Source organism: Formica exsecta, unplaced genomic scaffold (genome assembly GCF_003651465.1).
Source record: "Formica exsecta isolate Colony F162 unplaced genomic scaffold, ASM365146v1 scaffold11, whole genome shotgun sequence".
Classification (NCBI taxonomy): Eukaryota; Metazoa; Arthropoda; class Insecta; order Hymenoptera; family Formicidae; genus Formica; species Formica exsecta.
The window spans coordinates 181,477-204,927 of NW_021848439.1; the positions used below are offsets into that span (position 1 = coordinate 181,477).

General features: G+C 36.7%; 1 protein-coding gene across 6 annotated transcripts in view; it reads right to left on the bottom strand.

Moving 5' to 3' along the window:
* The window catches only part of LOC115235470 (neuronal acetylcholine receptor subunit alpha-7), a 224,678-nt gene that overhangs the window by 161,708 nt on the left and 39,519 nt on the right, over positions 1–23,451 (bottom strand). For all 6 annotated transcript variants that reach the window (XM_029807307.1, XM_029807325.1, XM_029807316.1 and 3 more), the window contains exon 3: positions 2,893–3,032. In XM_029807307.1, coding sequence (XP_029663167.1) covers positions 2,893–3,032 — 140 coding nt within the window. The remainder of the gene's footprint in view (positions 1–2,892; positions 3,033–23,451) is intronic.

Here is a 23,451-nt window from a genome sequence, read left to right on the forward strand (position 1 = left end):
AGCGTCGTTTGAAAATCTCTGAAAGGGATTAAACTGTGTTGAAACTAATTTTAAATGAAAACTGAGAGAGGGACTGTCCACTATATTGTATTTGTTTTTATTTCATTGTTATTACAGCACACTAATTTAATTAAATATTAATACAATTTTGAATACAATTTACTAATAAGATCATACATTCATATGATCTTATTTATAAATTAAGTATGTTTCTTGTGAGAAATAATCTGAGAAATAATGTTACAAAATACAACCACAATTTGTTTGGATATTAAAAAATTTCTCTTATCTTTATACAGTTTTTAAACGGTCGTGCTTTAATCTGTTTATATTGAATTTACCTATAGTTTAACTAACCTGCAATATAATAGTAATATAAAAAAAAACTTTTATGATATTAGGAATTTTTTTTTTATATTAAAATTAAAAACCAAAATTTAAATAACTTGGATTTAAAGGAATATTCACTCATTAAGAATATTTACGATAACATTCCGATAGCAAAATATCAAATAATATATATCGTGTCAACTATACAGAGGAGAAATAGTTTAAGGATCTTATTCAACATCAAAAGAAATTTAAGATTCAGTAAATATTTCGGTATTGTATGTGTGTGTGTGTATGAGATTTATGAATTAATTCATTAAGAGATTGCCGAGTTTTTTGTAGCAACTTGCGCCGAATAAGAAAGAGATGCCTGTCGTTTCCAGAGACAACAATACTTTGAAAAGGGCAACGGCAAAAACCTGAGTCAGTTTGAACTATGCGACTTAGCGAAACGACGATGGATACAAGGGTGGCAAGCGGGAGATGTAATGGAATATGTTTTGTCAGAAAGAGAGAAAGAGAGCCTGTCTCGGAAACATCCGCGCTCTTAACGTCCAGAACGCAGCCTTTTGTTTTTACGCACATCCCCCCTCCTCCCCCCTTCCCACACACACACACTGGAAATATATATCAGATTATATGAACTTTTAAAAGGAAAATTATGGCGTATAATAATGACAGTTATAACAATGGGAAAACAATACATGAGACTGAATAAAAAAAGATAAACTTGTATTATCCAGATAATCACATTCTTTGCAAGTAAATGAAAAAAGAGCCAGCACGGAATTGCTATAGACACAGCATGTATTTTCTGTAATCAAGTTGTGTGTACTAAAGTTACATTTATTATATTGTAGCTGGGGGGAATCCGAGAAGTAAGCGAAATATCTGAATAAACTTTAAGTGCACATTCATTTGAGGAATACGCGAAATATCTTACAATCTTCGTGTTGTGAGTAAAACATCAGAAGCTTATAGCGGAAGAGAGAAGCTCGATGTGACAGATATATTCTCTCGGCAGTTAACGCCGACCATAGGAATGTTGTGACAGGAAATACATCTGATAGATTTCTTTAATCCGGGTTATATATTATTTCTATCCTCTTCCCGAACTGACAAGATCGAAGTGGATTGCGAGTACTTCGGTGTACCTCCTTCGGCCATTTTATAATTGTGATTGGGGAACGGAAAAGCTTTCGCGTCATAAATCCTTAACGCGAACGCTTGAATACCGTTCATTCGTTACGTCCATCAAATATTGATCAATCGGGATTTTATACGGGTCACGATAACGCTCACGACTAGAATACTATCGGTGATTTTCTAACTAGGGATCATTCGATGTATCTATAATTTCACACAAACTAACTCGCTATAATATGCATGCATTAGAAATTGAATACAAAAAGGATCAACAATATCCATAAAAATTAATTAAAAAATTAATTTATATACGATTATTATACAAAAACAAAAAGCTGCAAAGAGAGAATTTAATGACATTCGGCACAAAAAATATTATTCTATTTTTCCTGCCAAAAAGTGATATTCGCTTTGGCGCTTCTCACGAAGCATCGAGGTCAAGTATCGAATTAAATTGTAATTCATTTTTCGTTTATACAAAAAATTTGTTTGCATAATAATTTTTATTTTTCAAGACAGATTAAACTGCACACAATTTCGTTTCTTTTTTTTGGAATTTAAAAATAATTCGCGGTAAAATTTAATGTGGACTTTTTCTCGAAACATCTTGCGGACTAAGAATTTCCTTAAATTTAAAATTAACGACGTTCCATGTTGGATTCTTTTTGTTTCGCGAGCGCGTTTTACTACGGATGCGTTTTTACATTTTTCCTTCGTTTTAATGTCTGCGCTATGTATTGTGTATATACAGAATACGCTGTACATAATGACGGTGGAAGTAAATAGTCGCGGTAAGAGGGAACGAAGATGGAGAACATAATGCAATCTTGCCTCATTCGTCCCCTGTTAACCGCGCACTCATTTAGATAAGCCCGATATTTTGGCGTGCAAAAACTTGCGCGGCTAATCTTGGCGCTTCTTATCTCAAGGGTTCACGCAAAGGCTTACAGAATAGCCATCTTATAATGAATATTCATCTTTAAGATTTGAAACATATCCGCAATCGTGCTAATCTTAACTATGCTTCAGATAATCGACTTTGTTAGTGGTTGCTAACCCGCTGTTGCGTATGTAATTATTTATCTTCATGTCCTGACTATAATCATTCCATATTCAAGTTGCTAAAAGAATAATCAAATTAGAGAAGTGCTTAGAAGTCATATACTAAATTGTACGTTCATTTATGTGAGTATAATATCTAACAAATTGTTTTCTTATATCAATGATATCTCGTTATATTATTCCTATATTCCTATTATTCTAGTAAAATTTAAGCTAATGAATCACACGTGATCAGATACAATATTCTTCCCATGAATTTGTTATTATACTATAAATAAATATAGATTTTTTGTGATACGCATAAAATTTAATGAGTTTGAAATATGCGACATAAAAGAAGGTTCAATGACTCACCACGTCGATGATTTGCTGCAGAGTGATGCCAAACTTCACCTCCAGCGGTTCGCTCTCATTCGCGACCGGCCGCTCCAAGGTGTTGTAATTTGCCAGCAGGTGATTCAATAAGCGTTTCTCGTGGCGCCCGCAAAGGCTCTCTGCGACAAAGAATGAAAAAAAATCGAATGTCAGTCAGAGCTCTCTCTGCGTTATTCCGGAGGGTGTGAGCTACAAATAATAGCGACCCTTGTCAAAGCGTATTTACGAAGAGATATGAGGGGAAAGATTCTCGCTGCGCGTTGACAACAGGTTTTTTTCTCGGAAAAAAAACATAACAGGAGGCGATTTAATTATTCCTAATACAACAGACAGGATAAATAATGCCCGAAACATTTTTTTGCTCTTTGTGTCCATTCTTAAGTTGTTGACAGTTTGCGTGAAAAAGCAATTATTCATGGAGCTCTTGATGCTGATAGAAACTATACGTGCACTTTTCTTGTCCGTTTTAATAGTTGTTCATAAATCGGATTAAAATTAATTCATTACAATGATAGGTATATCGCGACATACATATTTCATAATACTATTATAATTAATCAACCCTCCTTCCCGCCAGCTTACATTGATTTACATTAAATCACTTTTGTGATATTTCGCCATAAAAAAGATTCCATACATTTTCTCGCCAATAAATATATTAGATATACTTCGAATAATAATAATCGCTAAAAATACGTAATTATTCATTTTTATTAAAAATATTTATGTATTGTATAATATGTTACATTATTATGCATGCATGTAATTATATATGGAATATGAAATACAATAAGCTGTTGTCAAATACTGCGCGTCATAAACACGAGATAACCGCGCATATAAAGATACGTACAATATTCCACACATCTATATTGCTTTAAGGGCTAATCTCTCATTCCGTCTTTCACCGAAAAGCGTAGTAATTTACTTACGATCTTGTCTTCGCACTTGTTCATCGACACGACTGATACCTGATTGATATTTGAAAACCTCATATACCCGTGCGTGTTTTACTTTTTGCCAATACGCTGTATGAATACGTAAACAAATAAAGGAGATGTTTATATTGTCGTATATGGATGTGTACTTTATTTTGAACAAAAATATTTCGACTGTGTTTCACGTTAAAATAAAATATGAAATATAACAATATACAAAATATATATATATATGTAAAGGAAAATATACAAAAAGGAAATATTTTCGTTATTTTACGTACATTCAGATAATATCTTTTATTTCTTAAGAGAGAAATGTCCAGAGTATTTAATTTTAACTTTAACTTAATTTTTTTTTTGTTCACCATTACCTTGCAAAATTACGTTCTCTATAACTGCTTACAATCGATCATTTATTGGTAACCCTAATGCACTGGACGGGCGGATTAATGCATTCTGGCGATTATAAAGTTGGCGAGCTCACAACTTGCATAAACGTCGGTGGAGAGTTCGGCATATAGAAACTCGGAAGCCGTCCGAAGTCGCACTTGGTCCACTTCAGTTCAGATCTATCGCAACTGAACGACAACCGAGTAAACTACTTTAATCCTTCGACAAATCCCGACGTGAGAGCGCATTCTCTATCCGACTCGGACCAAATTGTATTCCAGCACGTGTTGCTGCGGGATCAAGTTTGGATTTCGGGGCGATGTGCGTCGCCGCCGCTGTTGCCGAATACGAAATGCAACAGGATTGTGTCCGCATAGGGAGAATAATGGACGTCGGCCGAATTCGGTGCACGTGCGCCCATTGAGAACAAGCCGAGGTATCGTGGAGTCGCGACAAATATACCGTACGCCGTGAAATATCTACCGTCGCGCGGGACACACACCGGTCTTTCCGATCCGAATATTTCGCGATCGTCCCGATTCCCTCTTCGTCTTCTCTCCACGGGGACATTAATATTCCATGTTCGAGCGGTGTCGAGATATGAGGGTCGAAACTTTCTTGCAAAATTCATCGCTTCATGGTATCAATCATATTGCGAATTCAGTCGACCGATAATCACGTATTTGATTTGTCTGAAACTCCAGATCGTTTAAGCTGACAAGATAATATTATGCGTCCAAATAATATTAATGCGATATATTTTGTTTACGTGGAGTCCAAGTTTTATGATATGCATAATGTATTTTCCTACTGATCAAGTTACCGTTAGGCATTTAACGATTGTATATTTAAAATAAAACAATTTTTCTATCTCATTTTTTCTCTAAAATGGATAATAATTAGAAAAAAGACACGAAAGATCAAATTTTATTACAAATCAGAAAAATCGTATATACTTTAACATAGAAATTTAAATCACTAATTATTTACGCCCACTTTTACACCTACGAGTTAGTAATTTTCAAGCGAGCGTTATATACATAGAATATTCCCGGATCACAAAAATGAAATTAATGTTATCAGATTAGTCAAACGTATAACGCACATATCAATCCGACGTTTCTAGTTTATACACTACGGACATATCGCGCGGGCGTTGATTAATCACAAATTTTGCAATGTAGGACGCATGACGCACATTTGACTACAACGTGCATCGTGTAAACAAGCCGAATTATTAGGACTGCAATTAATTATGCGGCTTAAAAAGTAATTTACGGTCGCATTCCTCAGTGGTACAGTCTGATGAACGATTTATCGGATGCCCACTAGGAGAACAGAAAAATAAATCAAAACCCCGTTTAATTAGCCACTTCGACAGTAACGAGCGCAAATTTGTGATTACAAAATGCCGTCGCGTAAAATATGATAAAATACTCGGCAATGCGTTATCGGCCAATTTTCGCTTCGAAAGGCAGCGCCGCCGCGCGCTCAGGGATATTAATGAATTGAAAAAATCGATAGCATCGCCAAAGGACGGATAAGCGTGAATCCCTTTTAGCGATCCCTCGCACGGAAATAATACGGTTCGAGACTTGAACTTCTTGAATGAGCGACGGCGGAGCGTAGCAGCAATAAGCGACTCCGTCGAATCGTGCAGCGGCCATTTGGCCGAGTGCTGGAAGACGATGGCAGTAATTAATGAGGCATACGTAAAACCGGAGTGGAACTTGGGGAAAACTAACAAGCGGGGCACGTGCGTCGCAATTCTCGTGTGCACCGCAACTTGTATTAATGGATTTTCCAAGGATGAAGAAGCTAGAACCGTAGAACGTCTTGTAACTAATACATTACATACATGTATTTACTTTAATGTGGATAAAAAATAAATGATCGAGATGTCCTTGTGTAATATTTAACACGAGAGCTCTATTTCAGAGCGAACAATTTAATTAAATCGAAAATTGTGATAAAGAATTATTAATCTGACAAAACTGAATAAATAATATATAGCGATTCTTTTTTATTCGTTCTAACATGCTCGAAAAAGACCATATCAGCTACTATATGGGTAATGAAAAGTGATAGTTAGAATGTTATACGTGCTATTTCTCATTTTGCTGTTATATCTCGCAAGTTCATGCAGCACTTTATTCTTCTTTTACCTTGTTCTATCTTACGTACATCCGCATATGATCTACCATTTGCATATAATTTAATGGATCGCGCACATATATCTCACGAAAGCATGTAATGAGCATGAATCTCACATTTCGAATGATAGTTTCACAACTTTCTCACGTATTTTCGCGTTACTCCCGATAAAGTTCCGTTATAGCTTACGATAGTTCATTCGGTGGGTATTAAACTGTTTTATCGCTTGAATTAAACTGTGCTAGTCAAATTGTTAACGGTGAGGGATGTGTTGAGAACAACCGAAGAGCATAAAGTACGAACCATATAGGCAGGATTATCTCTCGTACCTGCTAATAAGTTCCTAAAAATCAACATCAACCTGAGAAAATGCGCTTTGCAAATGAGCGGAACAGACTCAATCTCGATGTATGTGCCGTCATTTAATTTCCGAAAATTAGCGAATCGGATTAATGAGGAAATTTTCGACGAGAAGTTGCAAATTATATATACCATAAAGTAATTGTTACTTGATGCGTAATATTTTCGAGTTTCTCTCGCGTAAATTATTATAGGTTTATCTCTATTTCTTTTTTTTCTATCAAATATGGAAACAAATTTACATACAGTTATATTCTGATCTAAATTAGAATCTCCGAATTAGCAGTCCGTGCGAGAGATTATATAATACAAATTAGATAACACAATTAAAAAAGAAGAAAGAGAAAGTTTGGCAAAAGCGCAGAATAAAATATTTCAATTGTTTAACAATTGGTACATGTTTCTCAGACATGAAATGCAACAAAAAAGAGAAAAGAAAGAAAGAAGGAGAGACAACAATGCTAGTTTGTAAGAAAGTTTGTCACTTTTGTTGACTTAACTATTATGAAGTACTATCGTAGATGTCGAGTTCAACAAGGACCTACCTGAAGGTTTAAGTTTGACAGTTTAAGTCACTATAAAAGAAAACGGGGTGCATAGCCGAATATACATAGGCAATGATAATCAGTTATTGAAGAAATTATGCGAGCATACATATACTACTTGCTGTTGAAAACTTCTTGAAAACTTTCTTTATGCGCGAAATTAGTTTTTTATATTTCATCATTTCAAAAGGCGCGAGAAATGAGAAATTTCATCAAAAGTGGCAAGTACATGGCTTTTTGCCACAGCGGAAGATGCTATTACCAGGCCGAGAATGGGCCTTTTAATGGAACCTCACAAAAGATTTACAGAGAAAGGTGGTTTTATTTGACCGCCTACGTCGATTTAGATTAATGAGACCGAGTTGCGGCATAAATCGAAGGAAAAACAAGAATTCAGTAGAAAAGGGAGTGTAGCCTAAATATATATATAATTAAAGTATGTCTTATATGGACTGTAGCATAATGGCAATTTCATCAAAATACGAGTCGATATGAATGGATAATCAGATTCTTTTCATCGCTTCAACATCACTACCGCCGTTAACGAAGTCTTACAGAAAGTATCGCTATAGACAACAGTCTTTATAAGAACTGATCATATGCCTATCTACGCGTGTGTATAATCGACACATGTGTGCGGGATTGAGATATTTTTCTTCCTACGTCACTGCTGACGACATGCGACAATGTAAAAATACCGATTGCAATAAAGAATGAACGACTGCTACACAATATCTAGTGCACAAAAAAGCCAAATGTTATTATTTAAAAAACAATCGTGAGAAAAAAGATGACTAAAAACAAATTTTAGTAGTAGAGATCAATTTTGTAGAATGTTTCAAAAATTGTTTAATATAAATATGATGAAGTTTTTTTTTATGTTAATTATTTAATGAAGCATTGTGATCAGTCCAATTTGTATAAATTTGCATGAATTATTTGTACAAGCATTTAAAATAATCCGCAATCATATCTTCACACGAGAATGTTTAATATTTTTGAGAAAAGTTTCTGAATAAATGTATCCTCGTGAAAAATTGCAAAATCCATATTCCAGAAATTTGTAATTGTATTATCATTATCTTTCACATTACCGTTGTCATTATCGTTGAAATTCTTTATAATCTTTTACTCATCCTCCTGCTCAACCTCGAATGGAGCAATTTTCAATAAACTTATATACCGGATAAATAGGATTACTTTTATAGAACAAGCGCGCGCGGCGTCAGGGGCGGTTTTTACAGCCCCGACGTCATCCTCATCGTCTCGACCGTTTAAGTCTTCCAGGCACCGGCAGAATCCACGCTATGAATGGCAGCCCTCTTGAATACCGGCGTAAATTCGCCCACCCGAGTATTCACGCGTGGGTATCATCGCACACACACTCCAATCCCTTATGCATATAGTAATGTATACCTAGTCGCGGAAACCCACACCATTATAACTGTGGGTCACGTGTGGTCGACACCTCGATTAACTCTCGCAATCCCAAGCTTTTCGACACACGTTCCTCATACTAAACGGGATAGTTCAGGTCTCATAAAGATTTTCGTGTTGGTAGCAGTTTATTGTATGCATCGATATATGCGAGGGGGATTCAGAATACACAAGTGTAATTACTCTAGAATTTATGTGTAAAATATATATATTATTTTACATATTTATATATATTTTTTCCATATTTCGGGAATTTTACAATAATTGTTCAACAAATTATTAGAATTTATAATGCTCGGATAGTGAATTTAATGTATATTAATTTCAAAATAAACTCGGTTCATTTATAAGATTTATTTTATATTTGAGAAATAAAGTTAAAATATATAAAAATACAAATTGCAGAATCTGTCATTAGGAAAAATAAGATTGTCTAGATTTCGAAAATGTCAGAATTATCTTGCGATGTGCACACAAATAAGCAGCTTTTGTTACGCAATCGCATTACGATTGCGAACATACTGTCTTTATCGTCGCCACGAGGCAGGTCGACGTGTCGCGATACGTGCGGCAGTTTCCATAAAGACAAATATTACTGTGTCCACCTGGCACATACCACGACATGCTCGCGGAATGTGCATTTGCTCGCGTATAGCATGTAGTTGCATTCTCTCGCGTGATGACTCTCGGCTCGGCAAGGCTGTCGTGCACGTGCATTATCGTTTACCTGCGAGCACCTACGTTGCATCGTGCGGTTAACGACATTAACGCGTGTGACATAACGATGCTACGGTAGATGTAACGTAATGATTGCAGTTAAGAATGCAAGCTACACGATATCGTTCGCATCGCGATACACATCTTTTTATTGTGAAAAATAACAAATTAAAAGATATATTCAAAAAACGCGTCATGTGAATTAATTTGTAAATACGAAAGATTGAAATGTGTTAACAAAATGCGTTCAGAAATCCCTTAAAAATATCTCAAAAATATATATATATGGGACTTTTTCTATATCGCTCCAAAATCATTTATTTAGCGTTCCTTGATCACGCCTTTTCGTAGAAGAGAAAAGATAGAGAGAAAATAAATAAGCGTCATTCAGTAAATACCATGACATTCTTTACGAAAAACACGTACAAAAGGCGAAATCACGAGGAATAATATTCTCATTCGACCGAGGACCTTTATTCCCTTCAAGTGCATTCATCTCGTAACGTAATGGCAAAGTTAAAGCAGTGCTGTTGCTCAACAGCATTTTTCATTTCCGTCGTTACACTCGGAAGAAGTCTAAACTAGCCCACGCCACACTACCGCCATAAAACTGTCTCTGCCGAGACTTCGGCAATCCTCCTATCGCTTCCTTTGCTTGCGCGGTAAATCTTCTGGAAAGTCAGCCAAGTCTATCAGCCAGTGCGCGTGATCGACGTCCTGCTGGCGCTTTTTCTCCACCGGTCAAACCGCTCACGGGGAACGTCGAGAATTATTATCACGCTAACGTATTGTTCCAGAGTCGGTTTTATATCAAAGAAAAGAAGGAGAAAGAAAGAGAGATGCCTGCGTAAGAAAACTGCCGGGATTCTTGACAAATGTCAAAATGACATCTCGCGCATTATACCTATTAAATCCTGCAGCAAAATTCGTGAAAAATAATCAAATGTTCGTTTCAATATTTAAAATCATCCGAGTAATATGAAATATAATCGCAGAGAATACATATATACATATATTATATACAGGGTGAGACATCTAAGACAGGCCACCCGAATAACTCCCACAGTTTTGGAGATAGGAGAAAATGTTTGATATAAAAGTTGTATGGTATCGAGGGGGAAATCTTGTGGAAGTGGACATTTTTTTTTAGGTAGAGGCGCTTAAGAGATTTGAAGGTCATCTTCATTTTTTTAAATGGAACCCCCTATTTCTCATTATATATTCTTGTAGCTTACCTCGAGAGCTTTCCAAAACACTATAATAAAGTTGTTTTTCATTAGGTACTTTTTGAGTTATTATATATTTTAATCTGACATATTTTGATATAAAAAATAAAATATCTCGTAAAATATTTAGTTTTCGATAATCTTACCGTAATACTTTTATGTATGTCTCATTATTCTGTACATAAAAGTATTACGGTAAGATTATCGAGAACTAAATATTTTACGAGATATTTTATTTTTTATATCAAAATATGTCAGATTAAAATATAAAATAACTCAAAAAGTACTTATGAAAAGTACTAATGAAAAAATACTTTATTATAGTGTTTTGGAAAGCTCTCGAGGTAAGCTACAAGAATATATAATGAGAAATAGGGGGTTCCATTTAAAAAAATGAAGATGACTTTCAAATCTCCTAAGCGCCTCCACCTAAAAAAAAATGTTCACTTCCACAAGATTTCCCCCTCAATACCATACAATACAACTTTTATTTCAAACATTTTCTCCTATCTCCAAAACTGTGAAGGGTTATTCGGGTGGCCTGTCTTAGATGCCTCACCCTGTATACAATATAATGGACGATAAAAAATAGAAGAATTAAAGTTGCTGAAATACACTGATATAACTGGGCCTATTTAAAAATATACACGTATAAATTTTGTTCCGTACTTTCCTCTTGTCTTACTTTTCAAGAATATGTAACGGGCACTTCAATCATTTGGCGTAGGACAGGTTATTGTCACCGCGGATTGTACGAAATTTACATCGCCGATCGAACCGCCTCAGCAACAAGCGTGGGTGTACGTCAATGCGTTGCTGCGAGAAAAGCTCGGCGGAGCGTCCGCGAGAGAAGCTTTGGACCGAAGATCGCACGTGTGTCCACTCTGTATATATACGTGTGTGTATGTATGTATGTGTTAAGCAGAGGCGAGAGAAGGAGAGCAAAACAGAGGGCTCAGCAGCAGAAGGGAGGATGCCGAAGAGCGGAGGCGTGCCGAGGCTTTCTCGAAGCTCCATTGATCCACGAAGAATATATACACCGCCTACGACGTAACTTTGATCACGCTGTAAACAGGATACCTCGTCGCGTAGCGACGTAGCTTTCGTCTTGAGAAAAGACTTCTCTCGCGGACCAACATGCCGCATTTCTGGGGGAGTTAGGGGTTACCGGGTTGAGAGGGACGCTTGATCCCTGCCACCTGCTTGACTCAAGTTGCTGCGCTCGATAGCGACAGCGCCGGTGGATTGTGACACGAGTGGTGTTGCCGTTTCCGACGTTTGGCTTGAAAATGTAATAATACGTTCCAGTTGAACACAAAGCTATCCATTCATACAACTCGCGATTTCATTTAAAGAAAGATCAATAGACTTGCAATAATTTTCTGCACTTTTATAAAGTTATACATTTAATTAATATATATATATATTTTTTTTTTGAAATATTGTAAGGTTATTCTAATTTTATATATCATTTTCTGTTAGTACTTTCATCGACATATATAAAACTGATATCGAAAACCATTAATTTGTGTGACGTAATATGGTAGGACTAAATTTATATCTCATATAAGAGAGAAAGAGAGACGAGAGGTGACCATGCGTTACATGGACAAAGCTATAATCCAATTTTTGAAAACAATATTCATATTTCGTAGAATTTTTTGTGAAATAAATTAATATAAAATAAATTTTATATATATTTGTTACATCTTTGTGTTATGTATCTTGCTTTACAGGATAATAACAAACAAGTACATTACGTGTGCGCGAATATTCTTTTGACATATTTATTTCTCTACAACGAAGTGTACTTAATTCACGTAAAAGATCGCGACCCCTTCATGGAACATGTTGAAAGGCGATGCAGCTCTTATCTGGTAAAAAAAGTTTGAAGCTTCATTGACCCGGAAAGGGTTTACGGCGACTACCAGGTAACTTTGATCACATCGCGCACCGCAACCAAAGTACTCTATCGATCCTCGCTTCCCCCCATACCGATCCCGCCGAATAATAAATTTAAAGAAGTTCTTAGTCAACGATTTCACCTCAAATACTTGATAGGAATACGCGTTTTTATCAATTCGCCTGATCTTCTTGCATTTCCATAAAATCTCGCTCTTAATAGATTGTCGCACGATTAATTTTTAATATTACTCGGAATTTTGTGCCATTTCTCAGAATTATGCGCGTTATCTAGGATAGAATCGACTGATTCCCTGCTTTGTGGAATAATAGTGTATAGTATAAATCAATAATCAATTGAAATACCAAGGTATTTCAATTGGAGATTACCCGCTATTCCATACAATTCTCATATATATATATATATATATATTATCACGTATCGAGAATCCCATACATTATCAATAATAGGCGGTGTGGATAGATATAATAATGCAAAGAATACAAAATGATTAGTAACTTAAACAGATATCTATGCATATATGTTATGTTGAATGCCATACTGTCCATCAAATCGGGTAGTTTTAAAATTTAATAAACAAGAACGTGCTCTCTCTCTCTCTCTCTCTCTCTCTTCCTCTCTTTCTCTTTCTCTCTCTTCTATTACAAGTTTTCATATAAATATTGAAAAAGTTCAAAAATTTATATCTCTCGAAAATGGAAACGTCGTGTTGCGTGTTTTGGGATTATCAACCATCCTTCCGTGCATCGAATCAATCCGATAAGTAAACGATAACGATTATAAAGGCTCGTGCATTTTTGAACGGTGAACTCTCTCTCTCTCTTCGATAATACAACGCTCTCGAGATCGAGGGGTTATAGTTTCGAATATACAAAAATCTCAGTGCACGAGAATGCAAATGAGCGCGCGGACATAGTTTTGCGCAAATATTGCAGCGAAACTCGGTTGAAATAATGCAAACGACGAAAACTTAAACGTCTTCAAATTTGCGGAAACTAACGTGACCGAGACTGGCGTTTCCGCCTCGGTTCTCGGTTGCATGCTTACTGACGCTATATACACATACGGTAACATAACATACATGGCCGTACGCGATAGTTGTGCGATCTAACGGGGGAGAAACTATACTGCCGGAAGGTCGCACGGAAGCCCAAGTTCAAGTTTCGGTACGGTCTAATCAAAAGCCTTAATTGGCTTTCGGCCAACAGAGGCGCGACACCGGTGCTCCATTTCACGCGGGTACGAGCCTTCCATAGTTTATGCGAATTCCCATCGGATTTGGTGCCCGAGATGCATAGAGTACCGCTCCTAATGCAGTTATCTAGAGCGTGACGCAAAGTTAATATAAAGATCCATAGTGTTATCATACATTTCTATCGAATTATTTTCACAACGCTGTTATCAAATATAAGATATCGTAAGCAATGAAATTCAATGTTATCTTTCGAAAGGAAATTTTTGAAAAATTTTAATAATAAAACGTTGCATAAAAATGTAGTATGATATGGAGCGTGTTTCAAAAATTTAAATTTCAAACAATAACAACCTCGCGCATGTCGTGCACAAGTTGGAAAATGTATGGAATTCATTACTACCTGAATAGACCGTCGATGCCTATTGTTCGAGTTTTCCGCGGGATGCAAAATCGAAAGTGGCGCAAATCTATGCACGAAGAACTTAAATTAGATTTTCCCGTTAGAAGAACCTTTCCACATCGCGGCAGGGCTCCTAAGGGAAGAGCAGAAAACGAGAGGAAACGATGAAAACCGCACCGCCGATTGTTCTTTCGGATAATCAAATATAGCCCCGGAATATGTATCCGTCGGGATCGCTAAAAGAGATTTCCGATGTAGCATTTCAAGGACGCATTTTTATTTTTCAATACTTTTCTCTTGTTATTCGATAGCCTTCTCGTTGTTCAACAATTTTTCTTTACTCAATATGATTATATATAGTGCATTCTACACGCAGATACATCAAATTCACTTAATTTTTAAATAAGGCTTTTCAATAAATTTGGAATCAATTTTTAGATCTAAACTAAATTAATTTTAAAATAAACAAAAATTTGTCAAAACTAAATTTTGAGGATTCTAAAACATTTTGCATAGTAAACCTCTCTTTCTCTTTCTGTAAGATGTGATTTTATAATAGAAACTTCTTTTATATTTTTTAAAGTTAATATTTTTACTACTATAGGAATTTCCAATCTAACGTTATATTTTAATGGTCCTAGTATGGCTAGATATAATTAGATATATCCATATATCAAAAGTTAATATGGAAGTTTGGGGAAAAGAGTCGCATTTTCCCCAGATGCATCGCCGAAAACATAACAAAATGTCTTCGCGTTTTAAGATAGTCTTTGTTCAACTATCTTGCTTTAGCGAGCGTAAAAAGCACTTCGCGGATTTTCCGCTCTGTGATATTTTTAGTATTATAACCGCTTTATAAAGCAACGCGAGGAAGCCAGGAGCTGGAGAGAATTGTCGTCGCGGCGTGCACCGAACTGTGTGAATGCACAGAAACTAAAGTAAAATAACCACAAACTCGGACAAAGTGCGCGATGTCAGGAATCAGCTATGCGGTTATTCTCATGCGGAAAGTGCACATATTATAATTATTCTGTTCATCCGTGTCAGCGTCCCTTCGAAATAGCGCTCTGAATTTTTTCAGCAATCCATCCAATACGAGACTTCATTGATAAATGACAAATGACGAAAAAACGAAACACGAAATCAATCACATATCTCATATTTTGCGTGATCACTTAAAAAAAAAAAGAAAGAAAAAAGAGACTGTCTTAAAATAAATTTCAATATTATATCGATAAGACAGAAAACAGCGGAAGGTGAGTGGTACGTCATTGTAAAGTTATCAAACAATTCGCCTAGGCATAACGTATAGTTATTTTTGATTTTCGGCTCCCTTTTCTCGCCGAGTTGTCAACCGGGTGTGAAAAATGTGCATATTATATTTTGAAACAGAGTAACGCGTATCGACCGTCAATGATACGTTCTGTAAATGGTGGCGGCATCGTCTCTCAATTTAGCTCCCTTTGCCACATGCTTAAAAGCGCAGCGACACGCATTCAGCCCCGCCTAGGGCTCGTAGGCCTTAATTAACTTCGTTGCAAATAAAGGGTCATCCCTGAAAAGAGACGTAGTGAAAAGCCAAGGGGCAAAGAGAGGAGGAAAGACATGCCGAGGTACGCGAGTAAGTGCGCTCAAAATTTTATAGGCTCGTCCGGACAATTGGGTCGAAGGACAATTTAATTGCAGTTCTCGCGAGTTACGTTTTGTTAATAAAATCGTTAAATACACATAGCACGTTTTTATATCAGCTCCGCAGAATCATTTATATATACAATTGTTGGTCAAATTAACCCAGTGAAATAAAGCTATTGTTAAATTACAATGTCCCAGTTTTCTCTTTTTCTTTTTTTTTTTTTGTGTTTTCGCGACGCGTTTCGAATTCAAACGGGACAAATTTGTAAATCCGCATCATTGTCGCATAGTTATTTAAGCTAATGAGTTTTATTTTGAAAAGTTTTATTAATCATACACACAATCTACTCTTATTATGTGACGAGTATATATATTTATGTGTGTATATGTGCCTGCATACTTATATTTCTGAGCCCACGCGGACTATATTTGCATATTACGATTCCTCTCCTTATTACTATTCCACTTTTGGAACCCGTCGAATATCTCTAATGAAAGAACTTCACGAGAGCGATGCCATGCCGGTAGTTTCTGGAATTTCATTAACGCGGGCTGCGCCAAATTTTCCCGTTGACCTCGTGCAAACGCGAGCTAGCTCACGCTGTCAGATTTTCGTCAGTATTTCAGCCGACATCGTTGAGCTTTCGTGTTTGCCACGCGTGCGCACGTTCGCTTTCTTTTTTCTATTTCCGTGTATCTTGCAGTTAGCGAAAGTCGACGCCGCGCCGTAAATGCACCGTTGGGAGTTAATTAGTCGGTCGTACGTTAATAAACTTACGAAACAAATGGCGAGCGAGCGAGCGTGACGACTTCTCTCCAGCCCTTCTCCTATTCTCGCATTATCGCTAACAAGAGCGCGAAAAGCTCTTCATTTCTTGGTATTTCCACGGAGTAAAGGGCAATTCGAGAGATCCGTCGAAGTGCGAAAACACGAGAATACACGTAATTTCCGAATTTACATTAAAAAGAGCATAATACACAATATAATTGGATAATATAATAATATAAAACCTAATTAAAAACATGCAATGTTGCGTTACAAAAAGAAAATCAAAAGAAAAAGTATGTATATGTGTGTGTAGGTGTTGTAAGCTCTTCGTAAAATCTATCTTTTTACGAGAAGACATTTAGCTGCTTTATAAAACATCGAATTTTTATAGACCCGTGCGGCTTTCTATAAAAAGTTTAGGCTTTTCATAAAAAGGCTGAATTTACAAAGAGTCTGCGACATATATAAAAGCATAATATAAAAACGTAAATTGTAGCGAATAAAGTTGTGAGAGGCAATAAGTGAGAAATAAATACGTACAATTAGAACATTTCAGATTTTTTATACGTCTTTTATGCAAACTTTTCAATTATACGTGTTTCAATGGTTTTTAACTTTTTTATTAGCATTTATATATGCGATTACGAGAAAGAGCTCATGAATAAGAATACAAAGGAAGTTTATTGAATTGTTGCCTGGAGATTTTATTGGCCAATTTCAGGATTTAATCGCTCATATCCGCGCGTGTTCTGTTTGGAAATTATTATAATTTATAAGTTTTTTAATTAACTAAGCATATATTTTTAGAAAGTACATGTATATATTTGTGTTCTGGGAACTAATAAGAAGGTCTGGCAAGATTAACAAAAGTGATAACCGTTGCGTTAGAATAGCACAAGGAATTAACGATTTGTTGTTGACGTGAATTCGTTACACAGGAATTTTAATTGAATCTTGTTAGCATAATGTAATTTCATATGTAGAGTATATGGCTCAATCATAATAAATAAAATATATAGATACCTACACAAAAAATTAATAGTTACACATTAGATACATGAAATGAAAAGCAAGCATGTCATTAATATAAAAATGGCTGCCATATATTATGAATGATTGTAGATTTATTGAACTGAGAATTATGAGAACTTTTTACATTATAGGTTTTGTTACAGATATACTTAAGGGAACGTCTTGTCGTTCCTTGAGTCGGTCGGCATTCACTTTGTGCGAAAGAAAACACGATAATTCTCTTTAGTAGCTGCGCTACTCTTCCGTTTACGGCTGTTTCTATTCACATAAGAAATAAGCCATTAGTGAGATACGGCGGGATGATGGAAAGACATCAGTCGAGAAGCAGAAAAGGCAACGCTTATAAATAGAACGACCGTGGGCATCGAGTATACGGATAATGTTTTCACGACGAGAGGGAAATTTCTGCGACGAGTTATTACCTGCAGTGTGGTGAGAATAAAGGCTCACACGGTACGAGGCATTCTTCTGCAGCCTTTTTTTATTGGATCTCCGTCCTTGCGGGAATCTTTGTGGAGGAAATTATTTTTTGCCCGACGCGCGCGACGGACGCCTTGTTTTAAAACTGCAAGGGTGAGGCGAACTCTGTGTGTGCGCGCGTCTTCTCCCTTATTCAATAAGACCGCGATCATTCGTGGAACATTCTGAGACTCGCGGTCATTTTTATATAAAATCAAATTACTTGCCAAAATTACCCTTAAAATTCACCCATTTTCTTTAGACATTTATCAATTTACTTATTGAATAGATTCGAAGATCGATGGTTAGATCTTATTAGTAATTCACAATTTTTTAAATCACATCTTGAGCAAGTATCTCAAGTATTTGACTTAAGCTCTTCAGTCATTCCATCATTACATACATCTTAATTCATTATTGGTTATTAGCAGGTTATTGGATGTATAGAAAATTGAACCAAATAGCAAAACAAATCGTTGGTTATATTATGCAGTATGCGACGAAATCGTTATGCAGTGTGCGGGGCTTGTGATTACGTGGCACGTGAGTATTCACCACCAGACGTGCTCCTTCGGGAATCAAACGAGCGATAATGGTTGAATTGATATCCGGCGCGTGGAAATGGAGCCGGGTGGCCCGCAGCCATCACGTCATATCGGTATACAAGGGTTTATGGTCCTCACGTGCTGGCACGTTGCCCGTAAATTGCGTCCACTGCTGCAGCGCGATGTTTTGGCGTTGGACGCGTGTTCCGTACACCTACTCACCGCGCCGAGATACCTTTCTGGCATCCTCCATAGCCAGAAACATCAGTAATGTACTAACCGATAACAACATGTTTGTGTGTGTGTGTGTGTGTGTGTGTGTGTGTGCGCGCGTGTATGTATGTGTGTTTCCGCAAGATATTCCGCCAGTCATTGATTGATTTATCAGAACTTCGCTGTTCGAACAAGTTCTATTTCTTACTTTCCATTTTGCAATGTAATGAGATTGTAAAAACCATATTTCTCATTTTATACTTTCTACCAAAGAAGTCAAATCGGAATAGTTCTCGTCTCTTGGAAATTCTTTCTGATTTTTACCAGAGACATTGCTGAATTCGGGACATGTAAATAGAGAGAATAACAATCCTATTCTTAACACGTCAGCGACCTCCGAACAAACAACGTTCTACAGTCAAATTGTAAAAAACTCTTTTGTAGAACGCTATCTTTAGCAAAAACAATGTTTAATAAAACTATAACAAAAAATTGAAAAAAATTACGATCAAATTTTTTAAATTTAGTTATTATATAAACAACGTTTTCACAAAACCACGCAATTCTTTTTTTAAATGGATTTCGATGATTGATGTTGCAATTGACCGAGAGCGTGGAAAAATTATTTGACATCTAATCAATTACAAATAGGATTATGAGTTTCAAACGTTTTCCCTGGAATCGTTGGTCTTCGAACAGACAAGCGGAGAAGTTTGCGTACGAAGCAAAATCGCGCAGAAGTGCAAACGACGCGGCAATTTATTCGCTCGTGACCAATTGGTTCGCGAAGTTTGCAGACGAGCTCTAGCATATACCCCGCAAATTTTACTAGTCTGCGTCGAACGTTCTCCAAGTTTCGGCTCTTCGCTTCAGTCGAAAGTGTGTTGTATATGTGGCGATTAACTCATCGTTCACGTGTCGCGTCACGTAGTCTCGCAAATTAATTTTATCTATAGCTTAGCGTTGTATAACGTTTATAGAACATGTGTGTAAACAGAAACGAGATATTATTTACAGATATAAACCGTAATAATATGTGTAATCCAATAAATGAGGGCAATATAATTTGCTAAATCTACCTAACAATCTTAAGTTTGATCGAATTATCATAAATTACTTTCGTTAAGCGAAAAAACAACTTCAAGCGTGATTAAAAATTAGTTTCTTTTTTCCGTACAAAAGCTATTTCATCGTTATATTTTTTCTCGTTTTCCGTAGATTACCAACTTCAGAAGTTAAAGTGAAATTTTGCGTCGCATAAAGCGGTGGAACTAACGAAGAATCACTAGTTTCGAGAGGCACGTAGCGGCGGTACTCGAAAAAGTTAGCCGGAAAAAAATAACTCGGAAGTGAGTTATACCAGATTCCGGTTGTGCGGTTTCATAACCATGCGCGGGATATTAATTCGGCCATTACCGAAAAGTTAGCCGGAAAAAAATAACTCGGGCAGAAGTGAGTTATACCAGATTCCGGTTGTGCGGTTTCATAACCATGCGCGGGATATTAATTCGGCCATTACCGGGCGAGCGGTTTTCAAAGCTAGCGGCCGGCACACGTTTGCATGCAGAACACTCGCGCGAGGGTACGAATATCACAGGGTGATTTCTACCTGCGCGCGTAATACATCACCGCGGATCTGCCATTAACCTGAATATCTTTCAAATGTACCGACGTAAAAAAAAAAAAATCTAATATCCGGCAAACGCTATCAATCCTGGATCGATCCTGTATGCGTGCGTTACATATCAAACAGACAATCTCACGTTAATTACAATTCAGCGCACAATGAATGTTCTTCTAAATTCACTCCAGGCGCTACGACTAGAATATGAGATGAGATGAATTTAATATAAAAAGTTATTCTTATTCATAATTCCTTATCTCGGCAATCTGGAACACGTTGTGTTTATTCTGAAATCAATTTTAATTATTTCCTCACTTCTTATAGCGCATTTTGCTCTGAAACTTGTGCATTGTGGAACTGAATATGCAATTAAATGGAATATATTAACTCATTATTTCACAGCGAATTCGAGAGCGATCAAGACATAGAATATCTGCATTCGCATATATCCGCACGTAGATGGATTCAGTTTGAAGACGAACTTTCATGACATAGTTAGGAATCTAAATTTGTACTCGCGTGACGAGTTTTGCCATTAACCCAAATATATTTCGCATTTACTTCGAAATTCGCAATGGATCCAAGTATTACGATAATGTTCTAAGTCTCATAATATATACTATATATGAAGAAATGAGCGAGACTTATAATATATCGAGATTTATAGAGATTTACAATAATTATCGAGACGAATACTGTAAGATGAAGAAGAATAGTCCATAAAATATAATTGTTTAATCAAAATAGAGAGTTATATTCTTCAAAAAAAATTGTTCCTCAATTCTATAGATCTTATAATAATAATCTATTAATATTGGACTAATATTGGAGTGCACTTATATCTTCGTTAAATGTTATCTATATATATCAGGTGATTGCATAAGAATAACAGTATTTAAAAATAATTATCATTTTCTTTTTTTCCAAAGTATATTAAACGATTCTATTACAAAACGCGCTTCCCGTTTTACTTCTCGCCGATGACTCGTTCAAACCACGCACTGGCAGTAGAAGGAGATGATTTCCATTTGCATAATGAAAACACCTATTATTTCCGAACAAAAAACGTCGTTTCACCCAGACAAAATTCAACTGCGATGGGGAATGATTTTCAAAGAAGTCACATCCTATCCTAGCGGTCGGAATTGCTTTACGATGGCGTCGATAAAATGTTCTGCCATGTAATCCCGCAACGAAATCCATTTAAGCGCGAGCGGGACCCGACAGGGACAACAGGATTAACGGGAATTTTAAGCAACCTCGCTGAGGCGAGATCTTTAAAAAAACCATTTTTGATAGGCTAGCCGATAATTACCGAAGCCCGCATCGCGTCGCTGCAGATATCAAGCTTATACGCGTTCAAAAAGAGATAGAACAGATATTACGTTTTACGATATCGCAAACGGGCCGTGCTGGTACCGACGAGCACCGTCTCGCGCGTTAAATTTGTTAAACGACAAATGGCAATACGTGCCGAGGAAACCAGGTGTAATTTAAGCGCGAGCGTGTGTCTCGACGCGATACATTCCGCGACGCAAGATCTATATATTTTCAGACCTCGTATATGCAGACCTTCGTCTACACAGATTCAAGTCGAAATGATCCATTGTGGATGAACATTAAATATCTACGCTGTAATGTTACGCAATAAAGAGATACATCCATAAAAGGGTAAAAGACTACACTCATTTGAAGACATTGATGGAGGACATATTCACGTGCGTTTTGTGTGCGAACGAGATCGGAGAAATCCGCACGTGTGGGATACTAAAACTGAAACTGAAAACAAATGGATGAAACGTGTACGTTCGGAACGGTAGAGGTTTCCATTGAAGCGAGGGAAAAAGCGGATGGAGCGACGCGTTAATTCCAGGTCGAAGAATATCGCTCGAGCGTGCATTTTGCGCAAGGTATGCGCGCTACTCCCGGAATTCTCCCTTGCAGCGAGTTCGCAGCAAGTAATTAAGCCTTATGAAAATAATTTGTCCGCGCTCAACATCGCGCGCCACTGCGTTGTGCTAATTATATCACGTTATACGTTCTCACGCGAATGACTCCGTTCGCGCTTGATTCGCTATAGCGTGGTACATGAATGAAATTTCGCTCGTCCGGTCGTGATGTACGATGCGCGATCGTGATTCCAAGGGAAACACCCGCGACGTAGGGTTCCAAAGTTACGCCGCTGCGCGGAATACCGAGACCCCGGCTATCTGGAGGCGAATCAATGCCCTTCGTCCTACATTATTCAGTTCAATCAAATACCGCTTCAGGCATTCGGGTCAATCGCGGATCGCCGTCTACGGATACCTATATACAATGGCGCGTGTGCAATACATTCCCTTAAAGACCAGAGTTTTTGAATTTAGAAATTCGAAAAGTGCGAAATTGTTAATTAATTAGTCTATTAAATCCTACGAGGTTTATATTCGATTTAATGAAAGTAAATTACATATAAATAATTGCTGCAGACATGAGTCTAAAATAGTAAGAATAACGTAACATACAATAGATAATAATATATTATCGACAATACGATTAAATACAGCAAACATGCGTAGAAAATTTAAATGATTCCGCTTCTACGATTGAATAGTGTATCTATTCTTCTTGTATGCATATTTTTGATACGTCAACTTGTAATTATACGATTCTATTGCTTATTAAATAACAGATCTAATCCTTGTGCAGAAGTGTTTGTGCACGTTTCCCTTTAAATGTCATGACAAGTATGCTTGTCTGATTAAACAATATTAGCGTAGTAGACTCGTTCCACATATATGTAACCTTGCAATGTAGAAAGCTGTCGTACACTTGTCATATATTGATTCTGAAATTCGATACACATCTGCCGATTGTAAATAACCACGCCGAATAGCGCGCGCAACGGAGACGCAGGAAACATTGAGTAAATAAAATCATACATAGGAAATAAGTCGTTTCTTTTTTCGACCGGCAAAAAGGAGTGCTATCGGATATCG